At 38.5% G+C, this 19,442-nt stretch overlaps 4 protein-coding genes, 1 long non-coding RNA gene and 2 other non-coding genes across 9 annotated transcripts in view; 3 read left to right on the plus strand and 4 right to left on the minus strand.

Moving 5' to 3' along the window:
• The window catches only part of Gdap2 (ganglioside induced differentiation associated protein 2), a 45,159-nt gene extending 39,111 nt beyond the window's left edge, over window positions 1–6,048 (minus strand). The window contains exon 1 of the mRNA XM_046631658.2: window positions 5,795–6,048. The gene's annotated coding sequence lies outside the window, so the exon portion shown is untranslated. The remainder of the gene's footprint in view (window positions 1–5,794) is intronic.
• A 776-nt stretch (window positions 6,049–6,824) lies between these two features.
• Window positions 6,825–9,233, plus strand: DCTN4-p62 (dynactin subunit 4). The gene is made up of 9 exons (XM_046631672.2): window positions 6,825–7,231; window positions 7,308–7,378; window positions 7,450–7,652; window positions 7,759–7,901; window positions 7,984–8,143; window positions 8,220–8,403; window positions 8,477–8,672; window positions 8,754–8,944; window positions 9,014–9,233. Exons 1-9 carry the CDS (start codon window positions 7,103–7,105, stop codon window positions 9,231–9,233), a joined length of 1,497 nt encoding a protein of 498 aa, XP_046487628.1. The 5' UTR covers window positions 6,825–7,102.
• On the minus strand, window positions 9,016–10,926 carry Rps14 (ribosomal protein S14). 3 transcript variants are annotated; one of them, XM_069138082.1, is made up of 5 exons: window positions 10,806–10,926; window positions 10,337–10,487; window positions 10,149–10,236; window positions 9,803–10,036; window positions 9,016–9,657 (listed from the first exon to the last, which is right to left on the minus strand). In XM_069138082.1, exons 2-4 carry the CDS (start codon window positions 10,483–10,485, stop codon window positions 9,818–9,820), a joined length of 456 nt encoding a protein of 151 aa, XP_068994183.1. In that variant the 5' UTR covers window positions 10,486–10,487; window positions 10,806–10,926; the 3' UTR covers window positions 9,016–9,657; window positions 9,803–9,817. The 3 variants fall into 3 exon arrangements, with proteins under 3 accessions (XP_068994183.1, XP_046487746.1, XP_046487753.1); XM_046631790.2 differs by lacking the exon at window positions 9,016–9,657 and having other exon boundaries at window positions 9,755–10,036; XM_046631797.2 differs by lacking the exon at window positions 9,016–9,657 and having other exon boundaries at window positions 9,755–10,036; window positions 10,810–10,900.
• An 11-nt stretch (window positions 10,927–10,937) lies between these two features.
• On the plus strand, window positions 10,938–14,816 carry LOC124221532 (protein disulfide-isomerase A5). The gene is made up of 9 exons (XM_046631646.2): window positions 10,938–11,090; window positions 11,618–11,844; window positions 11,975–12,179; window positions 12,273–12,493; window positions 12,578–12,851; window positions 12,983–13,283; window positions 13,407–13,609; window positions 13,690–13,861; window positions 14,015–14,816. Exons 1-9 carry the CDS (start codon window positions 11,061–11,063, stop codon window positions 14,278–14,280), a joined length of 1,899 nt encoding a protein of 632 aa, XP_046487602.1. The 5' UTR covers window positions 10,938–11,060; the 3' UTR covers window positions 14,281–14,816.
• LOC138191366 (uncharacterized) lies at window positions 14,501–15,241 on the minus strand. Its single transcript, XR_011177704.1, has 2 exons — window positions 14,818–15,241; window positions 14,501–14,699 (listed from the first exon to the last, which is right to left on the minus strand). It is a non-coding gene; the product is annotated as an uncharacterized lncRNA (long non-coding RNA).
• Window positions 15,043–15,259, minus strand: LOC124210868 (small nucleolar RNA U3). The gene has a single exon (XR_006881325.1). It is a non-coding gene; the product is annotated as a small nucleolar RNA U3 (small nucleolar RNA).
• Window positions 15,260–15,420: 161 nt separating this feature from the next.
• TRNAS-AGA (transfer RNA serine (anticodon AGA)) lies at window positions 15,421–15,502 on the plus strand. Its single transcript has one exon. It is a non-coding gene; the product is annotated as a tRNA-Ser (tRNA).
• Window positions 15,503–19,442: the final 3,940 nt, after the last annotated feature.

Here is a 19,442-nt window from a genome sequence, read left to right on the forward strand (position 1 = left end):
GTTACAGTAACTAGAAAAATTCGCTAAAACGGTTATCGTTAAAAAAAACTGTTTGAATATTGTTGGAATTGCGTAAAACGAGGTACGCGTAACCATTTTGCGCTACCGTCGATCCTTTTTTCGTAATTGCAACGCAAAATCAGTTTCTGAGGTTTACTTTACTTTTTTAGCTAAACAAGGCTTTAACGTCAATTTATTCTTGCACAAGCGTTAAATTTTCGCAACAGTTGCAAGAAAATATAGCAACGGTGATCGTGATGAGAAAGAACAGTAACGGATACTAGACTTTCCGGTAACAGCTAGAAAACTAATTTTCATTTTCTACCTAGAACTATATTTCGTCGATTGTGGTAAAAAATGAAAATAGTTAAAGACTGAGCGGTAACCGGAACTAAAAATTTCTCTCAGTGTGCAAAGAAAGAAAAATAAAAAACAACCGAGGGCACAGACAAAGAATACAAATTGTGTAAGAACATAGCTGATTGATTTTTCGATCCGGCAATGAAAGAAATACCGTTGCACACATCCGGCGGTGCGTAATCAATTATGTAAAGGACCAATCGATCAATAAGTAATTGTTCGCCAGTCATATACTTACTTCAATGTGTGCCAATGCCAAAGTTCAGTAGAGTTATAGGCTCTTATATGTACATGTATACCCCGATGCCAAGTATCACATTATATGATACCTGGATGATTTTTCCGGATATTAACCGCAGTCGCATACGCCTCGCGTATCCATCCGTACTATACATATTTATATACCTACACAATTGTACGCCATCGACGTTTATCGGCTTATCGCTTTATCGTTTTCACGTTTCGTTTCCTACAGTTGGCGCAATCGTTATTTAGGTCACTTATCAAAGATTCCACTACTGCAATTCGTCCATTGATTTCGTTATTGTTTTGCGATGTATATACATATATATATAACGATGACGTCCGAGCGTGACGATTTAGATAAGTACCGTAGTGTTTGTATCTTTTATAATTTATTACATGTTGGATAAAAAAAAAGTTAATCAAAAAAATAAATCAATTACGAGAAGCAACGAAAGATCTTTCACAATTATCAATTCGGGGAAACTCGAATGGAGAGAACGTGCGCGTGTAGTTTTTATTGTTTATTTTTTATTTTTTTGTCGTAACGATGGACAGGATAATCGAGTTCCCTGACGTACACTCGTCTAATATTGGTTGTGCCGTTTCTATGCCAATTTAGTTGGCTATGTACGACAAAAGCGGCAAGCCCTCTTCGTACGTAACGTAATTACGTCAGCCTCGTATAGTTACACGTTATACGTGTATACATATATACATATACATATATATATTTATATATATATATATATATGTACGGATATATTCACCTGTTACCTAAATTTAACAGTCGCATTAGCTGTATGTACGTGTGCAGTATTTATTACGCAGGAACGCGGTATAGAATAATGCAAAGTTGCGTATTATAAACACTGTAGTAGTTTTTGTTGGATTGCGAGATGACCGATGTATCCGGTGAGCGATAATCGTCCTCGTTACAATTTTCGAATTAATCGATAAACGACAAGACGTAGAAGCGGCAGAAAATAGATTATTCTTGATAAAAATAAGAGAAGAGTAGAACATAGCGTTACATAAACGTCCGAGTGATATTTTCAATTGCCATCAATCGAACGCGAGGATGAAAAACAGGTTCTCTTCCGTTACGTAACAATAATTGCACGATTTAACTTATTTTTCCACAGCGCAAGACTTGTCGCAAAGATGCGTCAATTTTACACGATGCTCTTACTATATCAACTAACGAAATATCGATGACTGATATTGATCGAAAAAAAAAAAAAAAAAAAATTAGATAACAACTGTGATTCAATTAATACCGTGTCTAGTTATCTCAAGTCGAACGATACCGTCGTTGAAATATAAATTTGTAATTTAACTGCACGTCGTTTATCAGGAAAAAAGAAAGAAAGAAATAAACAAATAAACTGGGCGATCAAACGATCAGAATTCGAATATGCAGGCATATACATTTATACGTAATTGTACGCATCTCGCGTTTTTCATTGCAGCCTATTAAGCAATGTCGAAAGTGCAAATTGCACACACAGACTTCGCGACACTTCTAACACAGGCGAATAAATCTCTAGGAGGAAGAAGAAGCCTCTGCCGGTCAGGTATACATGTACGGTATTGCATCGCATAGCATCGTAACCGTCGCTCCCTAAGGTTTCCAGCCGGTGAATCTGTGCCAACGAGAATTTTGCCGACGAAGCGACGTTACACGTTACGTTATTATACATATATGCATGCATACCTATACCTGTGCGTACCTGATCTATAAAACGGTACGTACGATATGTATTTTATACGGTAGGCTATACAATACAATCAATTAGAATATAAACCTGAAGGAAAATGTTAACGATATTCGATTGGAATGAATTTTAACGGTATTAATATATGCGAAAAGTTGATTCATACGCTTCAAGCGTAAATGCGGTACGATCTTGTATACGAAAAATTTCACGTGCTGGGGAATTTTTTTTTTTTTTTTTTTTTTTTTAAACTTTGCAAAACTGCGTATTTACATGTATAAGTCACGGAACGTATTTTGACGACGCGCGCGGATGAATTCTGAATGAAGGAATGACGCGTTTTTATCATCATACGTATTTGTTCGCGCGATTAGTCATCTGCGGCGATAAACATCGTGAATCCTCCGCAGGTTTGCTCCCACCAATGATGCTCGCGTTATTAAAGACGCAAAGATGCTTGGGTAAAAATTTTGAGATTCGTCGATTGTTTATTTGTTTATTTACCTATTTTTGAAAAATTTAAATACAAGCATACTGTAAGATATAACAATGGATTACGCGAGTGTTTTATTGCAGTCGAAATGAAAATATTTTATTGCGTGTATTTGAAACACCAGCAACGAAACTGTTGTACAATATAAATATATATACATGACTATAATATTAGAGTTTCGATAGATTCTATTATAATAATATCGTGCGGTGATTTGGCCTGGATTTATTAAGCCTAATACCGATATCCCAGATTATACGTAGCCCTGATTGTTACAGTTGACATATCCGCAACTATATCCCAAAGATATAACGGAGATATAAGTAGCAGTCATCGTCGCTCTAATCTTAAATCCGATTACTAACAAACTGCGCAACTCTGTATACTATACAACAATTAGGGCGAGATTATTCATATCAAATTTGTACGTTGATATCCACCTGATAATACGCGCACCGTCGTATCGTAAAAGCAAAGACGAGGGAAGTAAAGAAATTAGATAAGAACGAGCTACTCGCAGATTTTAATTACGGAGTGATGTAAGCCACGGTCTTATTAAATTACACCGCTGATTCGATAAATTATCCGATCGTGGATTATATATAAATCAATTATTTACATTACGAAAATAGTACGTAAATCAATTTGTCACACGGCCTACATATCATATGCATTAAATTTTATTATATTATATTAATATATATATATATATATATGATTCAAAAGAGGGCGGCGAGCGTATTTCTTTTTTTAGTGAGTCTGGCGTTATAAAATAGCCTGAAATATATCAGCTGAGGAGGTTGTTCTAAAAACGATGCTGTACAAATGCTGTAAGCTAGCAGCTAAAACGATTATTGGCTATTAATAATTACTGTAAGTTTAGAAATCTTACAGAATGTCATTCGTGTAATACGAAGATGTGAACTTTTTTCGCTTTATTTTCATATTTTCCACACACTCCCTCTCTCTCTCTCTTTCTCTATTCGTTCAAGAAATATTACTGTATATTTTGAGATGTGGTGAAAAAAAAAAGATAAGATCAATGAACCGAAGGATTTATACCGACTTTTCTTTTTTTTTTTTTCTTTTATCAAATTCAATACTGGATCATCTAATCTATTGATTGCAATGAACAAACAGAACGACGTACACGGCAAATAGATAGATAGATAATGAGAAAATGAGTAAATAAATTTAAGAAGAGACAACCTGGCTGCTGTATGAAAATGACAAAAGTAAACGTCGAGTTTATCTTACAATTAGCAGACATGAAGAATAACCTCTTTGAGAAACGATATTTCGCGACTGCCTGCAGAATAACTGACAGAGTTATTAATAAATTATCGTAACAATGTCTGTGATAACGGTAAATTAGTATTAGTACATGGCATCACAAACTGAATTGCAGAAATCGATCAAACAATGAACCCATCTTCCCCCCCTTTGTCTGAACTCACGAGATCATCGAGCGAAAGCCAAATCTGATCGATCGTAATAAATCATCCTTTTATCTGTTTAATTGAGAAAAAAAAATTTTTATTTTATTTTTCTTTTTTCACATTGGTTTAACCCACATCTTTCTTATCGCAGGGACAATATAACGACGTACAACAACGGTAAAACATTGCCGACAACTTACAAATCCCGTAGACACAAAGCTTTTTATACGTGTAATTTTCTCATCTTATCTAATTGTAAACCGCGCAAACACGTTGCTTTTTATTATCTGAACCGGATATCGTGGATAGTAAGTTATACGAATAAGCCCAAACAAGATTATACACACTGCACATGTTTATAACAATGAGAGATGTATCTGTTTTGAAAATAAATTGTGCCACTGCTCGTACAGTCGGTCGGTTTTTACATTTCTCTTTTCAATCCGTCGCCGTAATTTATTATTTAGTTAAAAAATTCCGCGAGTATAAAAATATGCGAGGAATGTTATTCCTGCAGGGCGTGTCTTTCGCGACTGGAGACGGTGTTTTTGTTATATTCGTTTGTTAGCCTCCGTCACGTTGCTTCGTGGTTCAACAACTCTTGGCTCCGAGGTCAAACGACGATGGAGAAATAACGCGCATATAAGTAAGCCTACGTGTCGTATGCAGGCAGCATGTAACCGAGCGGGGTTTTATTTCGTGTCTCTTTGTTTGACGGATAAAAAAAAATTTCCGTACTTAGGTAGGATACGTACATCGTGCATAGATACGTGCATGAATTTAGGTACCAATACCGTTAGACGAACGACTTAATTGGATTTACTAAATATAGAAACGACTCGGAATGACACGCGCTTCGTTCGTCGATTATGTACATCGTACGTATCAATAAGATATTCGAAACAGAGAAAGAAACGGAGATGTTCATTTTGTACAGCGTATAAAAGATGGAAGCGTCCGTTTCCGACAAAGAAATTAATTCCAATCCATTTAGATAAACATTATTTCGCAATTACTCCTCGCTGCAAAGCAACGAGGCTTACTTTATCTCAACTGTTTCACGGAACAAGCGTTATTTTAAGTTGCTCTATATTACAGACATAGACTGACGGCAGACACGAGTGTTTGTTCAGAGAGAGAGGTAAGTCTATGAGATTATAATGATTCTGAAACTTTTATCACAAAGAGAATCACGAACAAGCAGTAAGGAGGGAAGATAAATATTGATAGAGATGAACCGGATGCGAGGTCTAAAATTCAACAATAAGTCGTTAGTGTCGAATTGTGCCTCGAGTGATTCGGTAAATGTGTGTTTACAAGAAGCGTAATAAAAGAGAATGTCACAAGTATGCGGAAGTATTCCCGCAAATCAGAAATTTGTTACGATGAGAATTGTGTAAGCCCGCCATTAAAATGCTTGTAATATAGTCAAGGTCACGCACGCGGTTTCCGACCGTCAATTGTCGAAGAGGATTCTTTCTTCGCTCCGATAAAAACGTAAAAATGGGCAGCAGGGGGGAGGCGATTGAATGAGCACTTACGAATACGTAGACGGTGGTCTTTGGCACTATGGATATTGTATACGGATGAACAGATAGATCCTAGACGATGTTCAGGCGTGTTTTACTCGTCGCACAGTTTATCGATGTCAGCCGTCAACGTTTCGCGGATAGAAGGAGGTTACTCGTCACGTTAGATGATATCACACACTGTAAACCGCTCTGTCGTATCGCCGCGCTCACGGTGCACCTCGCATCGCAGCTTCATGACAGGCGGACAAACGCGCGAACCGGAGCCAACGTCTTGTTGACCGCTGCTAAGGAGTGGGGGGGGGGGGGGGGGGGGGGGAGGGGAGTATAGACTTATATCCCTGGTAAGTGATAGCTTCGACGCGGCGTCGCAGCGTAGCGCTGCATTCCGGCTGATTATGATTCGACTGCGCGTGCGTGGAACCGAACAGGCGTCTTATTTGAAATTCGAAATCATACCGATAGTCAGTTATTCCGGCTTCCGCCGATAAAGAAGCTGCCGGATCACCAACACGGCATCGATGGAGACGACGGAGACTACACAAGGAGCACGAACTCAAATGAGTGAAATGACGATACTTGTCACAGTGATCGTTCACGTTAGGTTTGTTTTTTGTAGCAAAGTGTCGTTGGCTGCATGCTCAAGATCTACTAATCGGATCCTGCAATATGATCGTAGAAAGTTTTCACTACCGCCTTATACTTCCTTCACTGTCTTCGGTGCATAAGGAACACCGGTACCATCTTACTTCAGGCAGCTATTTCTTTACATGGAGTTTTTACACTTTGTTTGTACTCCATGGAGCTCACGCTCGGGTCTAGGACTCGAATTATTCGTGTCTCCGACTTCGTAGCGCTCTTTGATATGAAATAGGTTTTTGGAACTAATTTTTGACGTAACAGAATTGACTAGAAAATTTTTGAAGATTCTTTCTTCACGATATTCTGGTGGATCGAGTCCAGCGAAATAAAATAGAGAATACCCCTAAACAATACCGGTTAACCTCTAAATTTCAGTCGGTAATGCAGATGCGGATTCTTGAGCGCTGTCGGCGGATGTGGAAGGAGGGCTGTATGCAGAATTCTAAATTCTGATGACGGATCCGTGGTGTAACCTGACAGCTGATAGTTGACCGAAGGAGAAAAGAGTGCCTGATAAAGAGACCAGACTATAAGGCTAACCCGTTAGACTTTCAATCGCTATTACATTGTTAACTCCGTCGACGAACAATGATAACCGAGACTGTTGGGCGTCTTGGTAAAAATTGAAGCACATTATTTTGTAAACCGCAGCTCTGATCCAATTTGCAATAACCAACAATGGCGTATTTATTTCAACCGGATTACGTGCGCTACGTGTGCTCATGCGGTTCTGTAAAACCAGTATCAAAAATATACTTCTGCCGTCACTGTCTGAAAGTACGTTGCGGCTACTGCGTTTGTCACGAGGTAATTACCATGAATTTATTCACGTTTTTCAACCACCGACACTACATACAACCCGTCTTTCTCTCATGACAATTAGGTCGACTCGCACTACTGTTCAAACTGCATGGAAAATCTGCCGTCTCCTGAGGTTCGACTCAAGAAAAACAAGTATGTTGACAGCAGGATCGATTCAACGACAAGCTACGTACCTGCCTGTATTGATTATTACCTTATCCTAGGTGCTCTAACTGCTTCGAGTGTCCCTGCTGTTTTCAAACACTGTCCACACGTGCTGCTCCTGCACCTGTGAGGGCAGGTGGAAACCCGAGCGTTGAGGACACCAAATCCCTCGCCAAACCTCCTCCGAAAAAAGTTTATTATTTGTCCTGCTCATTCTGTCGGTGGACATCTAGAGATGCTGGAATTCCTGATCAGTTTGTAGGTAAGTCTGAAATTGTCGTTAGTCAATTGTTCAAAGTATTTATGCTGTTGAAGGGGAAGAGAACAACGTTCCCTTACCTTATCCTTGGATATTGTTTTCATCGTAGCAACCGGAGGATGGCCGGAGCAGGAGAATCCTCATTCGGCACGGATCGTAGCGCTCCTAGAATATCACAAGATTCTGGCGTCAAGGGAACGGCAGCAAAGCGAACGGAAGAAGTTTCATCCAAAGCGTACTTACATGCAATTTGTGGGTTACCCTATCGATAGTTGTGAAGTACATCTCATTGTTTGCATTGCAGTTTTATTCATATTTAATCTTTTAACTCTAGGAGAAATTCGCGATGTCCTCCGTTATGGTCCGAAAACGTGCAGGCCTGTGCCCACTGCCACAGTCTCAGCAAAGTGACTATCCGCAGCCAGCCGTAGCTTCAGAAGAGGTCGAAGAACTTTCGCCAGATATTTTCACCCAGCCGCTTGATATTACTAAGAGTAAGTCATAGTTTATCAGTAAAGAGAAGTAAATTCGTTCAACCATTAATAAAAAAAAATTATATATTTGATGCAGTAACAACTCTGGAGCAGCGTTTGAAACATCCTGATGTACAGGCCGAGGAAATAAATCAGCTGAGACCGCAGCACAAGCAGTTCTTGATGAAACGTTCGCAGCGTTGCAGAGTCTGTGAACATAACGTTTGCAAACCGGAGTACAGCCCACAGTCGATCAAATTTAAGATTCAGCTCGCTGCTTTGTGAGTATAGATTCGGTGGACAGTTTATTAACAATCGGAAATCCACCACAGTTGATTTGAACTCTGATTTTAGTTATCATATTCCTGAGGTACGCATTGTAACTTGCGAACCATTGCGTATTGGCCAAACAAGCGAATTACTGTTGAAACTTTGCAACCCAACTCAACACCAGACCCAAATCATGCTATTCCCACTTTCGACTTCGATTACGCCAACCACCGTTACTGCTGCGGGTACAAAGGAGGTTGATCGTGAAAATATGCAGTTGGTAAGAATCTTATACGTACTTCAAGTTGGCTGCGATAAACTGTGATGTTAATTTATCAGATATTGATTTACTTCTTTTTAGGGTTGTGAATCTCCAAATCTTCTGCCTTCTTTGGTGCGTCAAATAACAGTGACCGAAGACCCAAAACCGTTAAAATTAAGCCCACAGGCGGAAATTATTCTGCCCGAAAGTATCCTGATACTTCCACCCAGAGATGATGCTGCCGAGTACGACGATACTGGAGATACACACAATTTCCAAGATGATCCTAAGTAAGTGTCAATGTAGCTTAATGCTAGGTATTCTACGAATGTCGTATTTTATTAACCTTTTTTCAATAGACTTGTGGTGTGGAGAAAAGGGAACAAGGCAGTAATCAGGCTTCATGTTAAACCCAATGAGGATGAGCAGATCGAAGAAGGAAAGGAAATAACAGTAGGATTCGTTATGCAGTACGGATATGTCAATACCATCGCAACTCTGGAACACAAAGAACCGCAAAAACTTGATTTGAAGATAAAACTATTTCTCAGCATTGGCAAACTAGTTGGCTCTACCTAACTGAAGTTAAGAATTATTCTCCTTTGAAGGAGAGTTGCTTTATAAAAACACTATTGCCTTCACATAACTAATCTGCTGAAAATTATTTTAGCAATTTGTATAGATTACTTTATTTACAGCTGCTAAATGTAATCTTCCGCACTCTGTCCGCTAATTTTATTCAACAACTTGCTTAACTTATTAATCGAATTCAAAGAATTTGAATCATATAAATGAATAATGTATTACAATTTCATACGTACTCACCATACTTAATAGCGAGAAGTAGATCTCGTGTATTTAAATTCTTACATGTACCAATGTAATAAAAAACATCAATTAATAATAAAAATGACTTGAAATCACGATTGCTCTAAATATTCTATTAGACTGTGAAATTCCACTTCCTGCATCTGATGTTTCCTTGAATATCAATATAAGAACTCTGAAACATCCCAAAAATTTCCACGTCACTCTGGACGTTTCACGTACATGAGCAGGTTCTCGCGGCAGAAAGTGATTGGAGGTGAAAAGTGACAATATTGAATTTACTTTTTTATTAGAATTAGGTAGTGAACCATGTACAGTACCACAGTAATAATAAATTACAGCCTGCGACCACGGCGACCACCCTTCCTGCGGGTTGAATCCGAAGGGATAGGGGTTACGTCTTCAATGCGGCCAATCTTCATCGACGAACGAGCAAGAGCTCGGAGAGCAGACTGTGCTCCTGGTCCCGGGGTTTTTGTCTTGTTGCCTCCGGTAGCCCTCAATTTAATGTGAAGCGCTGTGATTCCGAGCGATTTACATTTTTCGGCCACATCCTGGATAGCATTAAAATGTAGTGGAACACCATTTAGCAAGTATTTTCCACAGTTCAACACCAGCAGATACGGGCTATTGGCAGTGAGGGAACAAAATTTGTAAAATCTGTACCTGAGCAGCCAACATAGCGGCATAGGGAGATGCCTCGTCACGATCAGCTTTGACCTTCATTCCACCGGTGACGCGAGCGATGGTTTCCCTGTGAAAATGACAACAGGTTAGATAACCTCAAAACTGAGATAACGATTCGCAGGTTATGTTGCATTGAAATTTGATGGCGTGATAATGGGTTATTATACCTGCCAGACAAGTCTGTAACGTGGACAAAAGTGTCGTTGAAGCTCGCGAAGATGTGTGCAACCCCGAAGACGATTTCTCCCTCTCGAACTTGGGGACCGAGGGATACCTGGACCTCCTCCTTCTGAACCTTCCCTCTTTTAGGAGCCATTTCTGTTTGGAAGAAGCGAATAAGGCAAAGGTCAGTTTGATGCAATTGTTGGCGTCGGTGCGTGAAACTTTATAAAACAGTCTAACGAGCGACGAAAAACACAATTGGTTAAGTTGACACGATATATTTATCGCTGACAGCGATCAACATGCAACCGTTCTGAACACCGTGCACTTTTCATCCGGACGCATCTCGATGTATGCAGAGTATATTTACTTTCACAGTGTTCCCAAGCTTTTCGGAATGATTAACGTAGGTGAACGTGTCAATATTAGAGCTAAATACTCAGTTGTTCTTCAGTTATTAGTCGCAAAACGTACCTACTACTTAACCTCGAAACAGGGATTCCGAAACAGGAAATGGAAAAGGAAAGCAGAGCCCGAGACGACGATGGGCTGATATCGACGCTCCGAGATTCGATAGAATCGATTCTCACGACTCGAAGTTTCGCGCACTTCGCGGCGTGAAGTGAACCTTCAGTTTTGGTTATAACGCACGGGTCGGGTGTATTGTCGTCGAGAATTGCGAGGTTAATTTTTCGAGGAAATAACGAATCGTTTCACCTCATAGCAAACATGAATCGGAGCATTATCCTTGTTTTATTGGTGAGCACGCTTCTTTCATCATAACAAGTCTCGTTACGTGTGATTCAAGAGGTATGAGACACCGGTTTACGAGGACGACGCGTGTCACTGACCTTCACATATTTTTTACTCGTAATTTCGAGCGGTATTTGCCTCGTTCCTCTTTCGTATTTTTTGCCTAAAGTTATGTCGGTACCACAAAAATTTTTATTTTCCTATTATTCCTCTTTATTGAGTTCCAACAGAACCAGTGAAAAGCATGTAATTCCAGCAAAAAGTAAAAGAAAAAATAAACAAAGCTTACCACTTTTGCTGACATCAACCTCGTTTGATATTTCAAAACCACAAGCAATAATAGTAGTCTTCTGTAACAATGTTCTCTCACTAGAAAATGAATCAAACATTGTGTTTCGAAGCTCTGTAAGAGACATTTTGTTTTTATTCATCTGTGAAACTGTGACTTGTTTGATATCAGATTTTTTCAAAATTTCGATTCAAATAAGCCAAACACTTGAAGCTCATCTAGTTTTGTGTTCATTACTCCACAGATCCTTTGCCAAATTCCCGACTTTTTTGCCAAACAAAAGAATCAAAAGACTGTAATCGATGACATCGCCGATCTCAAGGATTTTAAAAAGTTGCTGCGAACCAAGAACAATGTTTTGGTTTGCTTTGTCACGTCTCAAAAACAGTCTTCAGAAGTATTGAAAGTATTTGAGGAGGCGGCTGATGTTATCAAAGGTTCTGGAACAATGGTTCTCGTAGATTGCGCTGGGTAAATATTTGCTGACATTAATGAAATGAATTTACTACAACTCGTAATTCATCATTATTTATTTTGATTCATGAATATCAGCCAACACAAAGGTACATGCTTCGTCACGCAACATTTTCTTTTTTTTAAGGAGTGGAAAAAAGATGTGCAAGAAGTTGAAAGTATCCCCTGAGCCATATATATTCAAACATTATCTAGATGGAGATTGGAACAAAGACTATAACAGAAGAGAAACTGTCACTTCTATGGTAAATTTCATGAGAGATCCATCTGGAGATCTTCCATGGGATGAAGATTCGACTGCACTTGATATTCTCCACGTTCCAGACAACAATGTGCGTGAAAATTTGCATCGAGTATCGTAGATTTCATTTTAAAATGCTGAGCTGGTCATTGAAATGTTGAAAATATTGAAATTAATTTTTCAGGCACTAACGAAATTGTTGAAGAAAGAGACACAGCCAATTTTAGTAATGTTCTACGCACCATGGTGTAGCTATTGCAAATCACTTAAACCGGAATACGCTGCAGCAGCGACTGAGTTGAAGGGCCACGCAATTATGTCTGCTATAGACGTTAACCGACCAGAGAATTCTGGTGTGCGCAAAAAGTACAATATAACAGGTTTCCCAACAATGCTGTACTTCCAGTAAGTACCTATCTCATCATGGACCGGACAGATGAATTTTCAGTGATAAAAATATCACTCATTCTATGTTTTTGTCATCCTTAGCAACGGCGTTCAGAAATATACCTATGACGGAGACAACAAGAAGGATAGCTTGGTGAACTTTATGAGAAACCCAGGTGCCGCACCTGTCAAGCCCAAGGAAGAAGAATGGTCTGATACTGACAGCGACGTTGTGCATTTAACGAGCCTCAACTTTCATCTAGTCATTAAAGAAGCAGCATCGGTTCTTGTCATGTTTTACGCTCCATGGTGCGGATATTGTAAAAAAATTAAACCAGAATATGAAGCTGCTGCAGCGAAGCTCAAGCAGTTGAACGTAAGTGGTGAATCGAACACAGATGCAATTTGAAAAACTTGCAACTTGAGATGCCTTTTAGCAAAAAGCATCTTATTATTAGGTAATAAAAACATGTTGTTATAAAGCTGGTCATCTTATCAAATCATTAGGTCAAGGGAATGCTGGCGGCTTTGGATGCGACAAAGGAAAGCAGCCTGGCAAAGTTATACAATGTTAAAGGATACCCCACACTCAAGTACTTTGTGTATGGGGAACACAAATATGATGTCACACTGAGGGATACAAATGCCTTGGTAGAATTCATGAAGGATCCTAAAGAACCTCCGCCTCCCCCTCCTCCTGAAGCTCCATGGTCACAGCAGGAATCTGCGGTTGTTCACCTGACTGATAGCGATTACAAACAGTTTTTAAAAAAGAAAAAACACGTCCTGGTCATGTTTTACGCTCCCTGTAAGTACTAATTTCTAACCAATTTAATCAATATTAATATCGTTCGTGTACTTTCAAAATAAATTAATTACTGTGAACCTGCTAAATCATCGTCTAATCGTCAGTCGTTATGTTTTATTAAAGGGTGCGGCCATTGCAAGAAAGTCAAACCAGAGTTCACAGCGGCTGCCGAAAAATTCAAAGGCGTATCCAAAGTCGAGTTAGCCGCCGTCGACTGTACCGTGAACACGGTCACATGTAATACTTACGAAATTCAGGGATATCCGTCACTCAAGTATTTCAATTACTTTGACAAAGCCGTAAAGAATTATGTCGGAGACAGAACAGTCAGTATCGAATACGTGTATTACATATACTATCGATAATAACTCATTCGACTGATTTTTATTTATCACAAAAATTTCAGGCGGAAGATTTCGCAAATTACATTATATCCCAAGACGAATCTTTAGCATCCCAGCAAAAGGCCGAGTGGGATATTCATCAAGGGGCTGAGCACATCGTCCATTTAAGTGACATTAATTTCGACGAAGAATTGGACAGTGGTCAACCGTTGTTCGTCATGTTTTATGAACCAAGTAAGTGCTTTCACGTATCAATGTACGAAACTAAGATTTTCGATTCTATTGAAAAGTATGCATTATCTTCGGAAAAAAATTACAGCATGATCAAACGCGACGCATTCGATAATTCAATCGTAAATTTATCGTTCTCTCGTTTCTTGTTTACAGAGTGCGAATCTTGTAAGTCAGCACAATCTAAGCTGGCTCAACTAGCAGCCGAATTGAACGCAACAGGATCCGATGTACGGATTGGAGCTTCGGATTCTACGCATAGTCCCGTTGTGGAATTGGCGTACAAAGTAAAAAAATATCCGACATTCAAGTTTTTCAATAAAGGCAAATACGAGAGTGATTATGGTGGAAAAATAAGTGTACAAGACTTCTTAGATTATATTATCAAAGTCTCAAGAAAGAAAGTTCAAACTGAGCTTTAATGCTGCATTCTTTTATAATAGATATATTTTTTTTTACTCTCCGTTTATGTTAACTCAAGAATTCCTTTTTTATATTGCAATATATTTGATTTTATATGTGATTTTCATATATTTTTGATTATTTATTCTCAGTACCTCAATTAACTGATGAGCATAGGAATACGTCGTTATTAGTTATTTTTAATTGATTTATCACTTCTACCACTTTTTCACCCACGTATCGATGTATGATACTGTACAAACATTGCGCTGTAGTAACGTAAGCTATAATAATTGTCGAATCAAAGTGCTGCTGAGAAACATTGCAGATATTTTTATAAAATGATTTAATCACAATTTTTTTTAAATCTCGCGCAACATTCTTACCAGATTGTCAGATCCGTCGAGAATGCACGTACGGTGTAAAATAACATCTTCAACTGTCGACAAAAACCCCAGTGTTGAACAATATCACAACACCTAAGTTAACAGCTAGCAAAAGTTTTTGATCTTATTAACACAACTCAGTATTAATAAAAGTAATTCATGACATCGTACACCGATTGATTGTGGTTGAATTTTAAGACCATTTCCTCCACGTTCATCAATTGATCCATGACTTCAGAAGTAGTACATCCGCATCAACAAAGCAATTGGATTTGCAGCCTCGCGGTGAAGATATGCACGTTAGGAAGACTCCGATCTAGCAGCAACTTGATCAATAACTTGATCAGCTCTATGAGATTGTGATCCGTTGTATGTGTTTTGAATTCAACTAAAGTAACCACTCAGAATACTCTTCCTCCATGCCTCGAACACAGAATGTTCGAGGTGAACGATCATCGATGACCGAAAGTTTTGAAATCAAGTCAAAACTTTGGGTCGTTCTCACGCTCAGAAGGAAGAGTTGTAACTCTTCATCATGGCTGCATCAACTCCACTGTTGAGTAGAGAGATTGTGAAGATATACTACAGAAATGATCCTGTGAAGTATGATCTTACTTCCTCCACGTTGAAACGCATGACGTATAAAACTGCTGGTGCAAATTTTGTCGCGAGAATACCAAGGTCAGTCCGCCACCCAGTGAATAAATACGAAAGTATCGACGCAACACCTGCACAACTTCGACTTCAACATTGCGCACAACCGACGTTCTAACAGCAGTCGTGGCCGAGTGGTTAAGGCGTCTGACTAGAAATCAGATTCCCTCTGGGAGCGTAGGTTCGAGTCCTACCGACTGCGAGTGAAGTATTTTTTTATGCAATGATCTGACTTTTTTCATCAATCAATGGCAATCAATGCGTCAGATGGTATAAAAATACATCATCAGTTATTCGCGTTTGCGTCATAGGTAAACAAAATTTATTCTACAATAGGCATTCCACCCCAACTCAACTAATGAGTTCTCCTCACAATTTTTCATTTTGTTCATCATTTTTTATACGATTATCCCAACTCTAAATAGCACTCCCGAATTATTATAGATGCTTGTGTCTAGCCGATTTTTTTTTTTTTTTTTTAAATAAATTACTAGAGGTCAGAACAGAAAGATACTTTTGAAATTTCCGAAAAAAATCTTCAAAATTCTCTAATCAAAGACGATCATTTTAGGTCAAAAACGGAAGTGGAAATAATAATAACAATAATAATAATAATACCAAATTGAGAAAATTAAGGAAATTTTGTTTTTTGAAATTAGTCAAATAGTTAGTTTAGAAATAAAAATAGTTGGTACTTCCGAACTTGGCCTGAAATGATCATCTTTGATCGAAAAACTTTTGAGAATTTTTTCGAAAATTTCAAAATGCCATTCTTTTTGTATCTTTAAAATTTATAAAAAATAACGACTGAAGCGAAAAATCTGAAATAATTCAGGAGTGTTATTGAGAGTTAGTACAATCGCATAAAAAATTACGAACGAAATCAAAACTAGTGATATTTCATCAATCGTCGAGAAAAATCATTCGTCGAATCGGCATGGAATACCTCATAGATACTCTCCACGTTTATATCAATTCACGCAGTCGTCGCAATTATGAATTTATGCAAATAGCATTAGTTTAACTTATTTTTTGCATGATAGATACTTTATATAGAAGAGTTTCATAACGAACACGAGTCCTAGCATTGGCGTTCAGGGTAATTATACTTATTCGGATCTTTTTATTTCCATCAAAATTATAACGCATATGTATAAATGATGATAATTCTTATCGAAATAACAATCTAGAGATAAATATAAATGCAGATAAAATCCTCGTCTTGGGGACAACTGATACCTTTTTTTTTGGAGCAGACAAATATTTTTTTAGGTCAAAACAATTTGACTCGATCGAAACTCTAAGCGGAGAGAAATTAATTTTTGTGAATTATAAAAATCAAACTTTTAATATTCCAATAAGACTTCTTCGTCAACGTTTATTATTAATAGCACATAATCATTACATAATGAAGCCGAGAGGCGTTCGAGCCTCATCGCATCACTTCTGATGTACGTATTATTACATTGATAAATTGGCGCGCAACGAACAATAAAGATATATAATATGGGAATATTCCTACATGGAGAACAACAATTCTGTTATCAATTTTATCAGTACACACATCGCCATGCAGTTATGTATGCATCCGTAGATTTTTCACTACGTATATGTGGCATTAATCTGCGACAAATATGTCATTATTACAACGTTGTATCGCGCAATGTACTAATTCGTTCTCCATTTTCCCAATATTATACATAGAGTCCTTCATTTATCGTTTCACGAGGCGCTGATTGATGATAAAAATCGAATTTTCGTCATCACATTTGCGTACTTCGAGTTGCTATAAAATAACTGTTGAAAAATAATCTCACACACAACGATAAAGAGTAAATCGAATGTAAAATCGTATCTCACTCCCTCGCCAACGTCCCAATTACCCTTGTGCTATTAATCGCCAGATACGTTTCATGGAGCGATAATCTATGCAGAGATACCTCCAGTATACCTACATATTATACCTACTCGGTACATATTAAAGTTTGTTCGCACGCCTCCGGGTTTCAGCGGCAGATTTACTCATTATTGTCAGCCTCAGGGTTACGACATGTAAGATTGCGCTAATAGCTGCCGAGAGTGTCGATTTGAATGTACGAACTCCTGCCTACTGCGAATAAATTTTCCACCCTCTATTATCTCTACATTGAAATTTTTATTTCCGGTTGCCGCTCAGTCCTTAACTATTTTCATTTTTTACCACAATCGAATAATATAGTTCCAGGTACAAAATGAAAATTAGTTTTCTAGCTGTTACCGGAAAGTCTAGTATCCGTTACTATTCTTTCTCATTACGATCACCGTTGCTATATTTTCTTGCAACTGTTGCGAAAATTTAATGCTTGTGCAACAATAAATTGTCGTTAAAGCCTTGTTTAGCTAAAAAAGTAGAGTAAACCTCAAAAACTGATTTTGCGTTGCAATAACCAAAAAAGTATCGACGATAGCGCAAAATGGTTACGCGTACCTCATTTTTCGTAATCCTAACAATATTCAAACGGGTTTTTTAACGATACCCAGTTTTTCTCAGAGTACGAAAGAATCGGCTTCTTCATTAATTAAAGCCTCTTACAACATACACAGCGGAAGTTTCTTCGGGCTTAGGCTCGCTTTGCAAACGAAGAATGTTAATGGCGAGTCGTAAGATAGTAGATAGTGAACGTCGAGTCAAATCTCCGCAGGCCTGCATATATATACATATATACAGGTCATATATATATATATAGGTCATATATATATATATATATATATATTTATGGCATCGTCTTTGTCTTAGGCTTTACGGGCAGCGATGGCTGATTAGAAGCGAGGAGCAAGGGGCCTGATCGGGCCGTCACGCTTGCATCTCGAGTTGAGAGGGGGACTCGTCGAGTGTCTGGGCATATCGTTGTCGGTCAGAAATACGTAAAACGAGGGAGAGACTTTTGTCTCTTTGATTGCAAACGGCAATTGAGCCGACGGTCAAATCACGTTTGCGTCTCGTGATAGCGTGCGGAGCACGTGGTTACTTAGCTACTTGTTTTCAATCCTCGTGTTCGCATACTGTACACGATAGACGTACGTCTGTACGATGTACTCTGTGGGCATGACAAACTTGTTAACTATGAGAAATAAGTACACGTACGGTTGTGTACATGTTATGTTTTATGTACACGCGTCTCAAACATTACGAACTGGTCAAACTGCGAGGCAACATTGGACGAATCTGGAACACGCGGTCTGTGAACAACACGCCGTTTGATATCGACAAACGATTGTAGAGCAAGGCGATTATTTTTCCTTAATTCAGATTTTCAATACCAGGTTTGTCGATTTTTACACCGCGCATTATCAATTCAGTCCCAACAACTATCGGATCGAAACCAAAGCTTATATTCTCAAGTGCTTTTTACGACTTGAGGTGCAATCGTATAAAAACCTCACCATAGACTTGCTCAGCCGAACAGTTTCAAAGAGTTTCAAAATCCCTGCAGTTGGGAACCGTTAAAGATGTCCTCTATGAGCGAATATTCTTACAGCATTCGCGCAGTAAAATATAACTTTCGCTTTCCTTCTCAACTGCAGTATCACAATATACTTTACTACTCATATTCTAATTTAATACCGCACTTGGACGGTTATGTTTCTGCATGATGCATGGTGCAGATTGCGTCAGTTTTCAATTGATCGAATGAAGTCAGGAGCAAATTGGAAGGGCGCTCGCCACGCATCGATCATCGTTTTGTAACACCCGGTTGATTGAATAGCTCCAGGTTACACAAGTGCACGCAGATGTCAACGCAAGGTGCCGTTCGATTGACAGAGTTATCACAAGTGGCAGCAATCAACGGCGCATGTGCGCTCTTTTTCAAGTTATAGCGTAATTACTTCTCAACGCGTCGCAATTACACATGATATAATATAATGTAATACGGTATCTAACATAACGATTATTGAATAATGAAACTCCACATCACAAACCATATCGTAAAATAGATTGAATATCCACAAGGATCGCGTGTGAATTTTTCAGGAGTAAAATCTATTATCTACTACGTCAAATTCGAGTTTAGCTCGAGTTTCACATATGCTTGTTCGGTTCTGCTTACATTTTTAATTAGTTGTTCGACAAATTCAGCAAATTCCTTATGTATACACGTGCT

This window comes from Neodiprion pinetum, chromosome 1, assembly GCF_021155775.2.
Source record: "Neodiprion pinetum isolate iyNeoPine1 chromosome 1, iyNeoPine1.2, whole genome shotgun sequence".
Classification (NCBI taxonomy): Eukaryota; Metazoa; Arthropoda; class Insecta; order Hymenoptera; family Diprionidae; genus Neodiprion; species Neodiprion pinetum.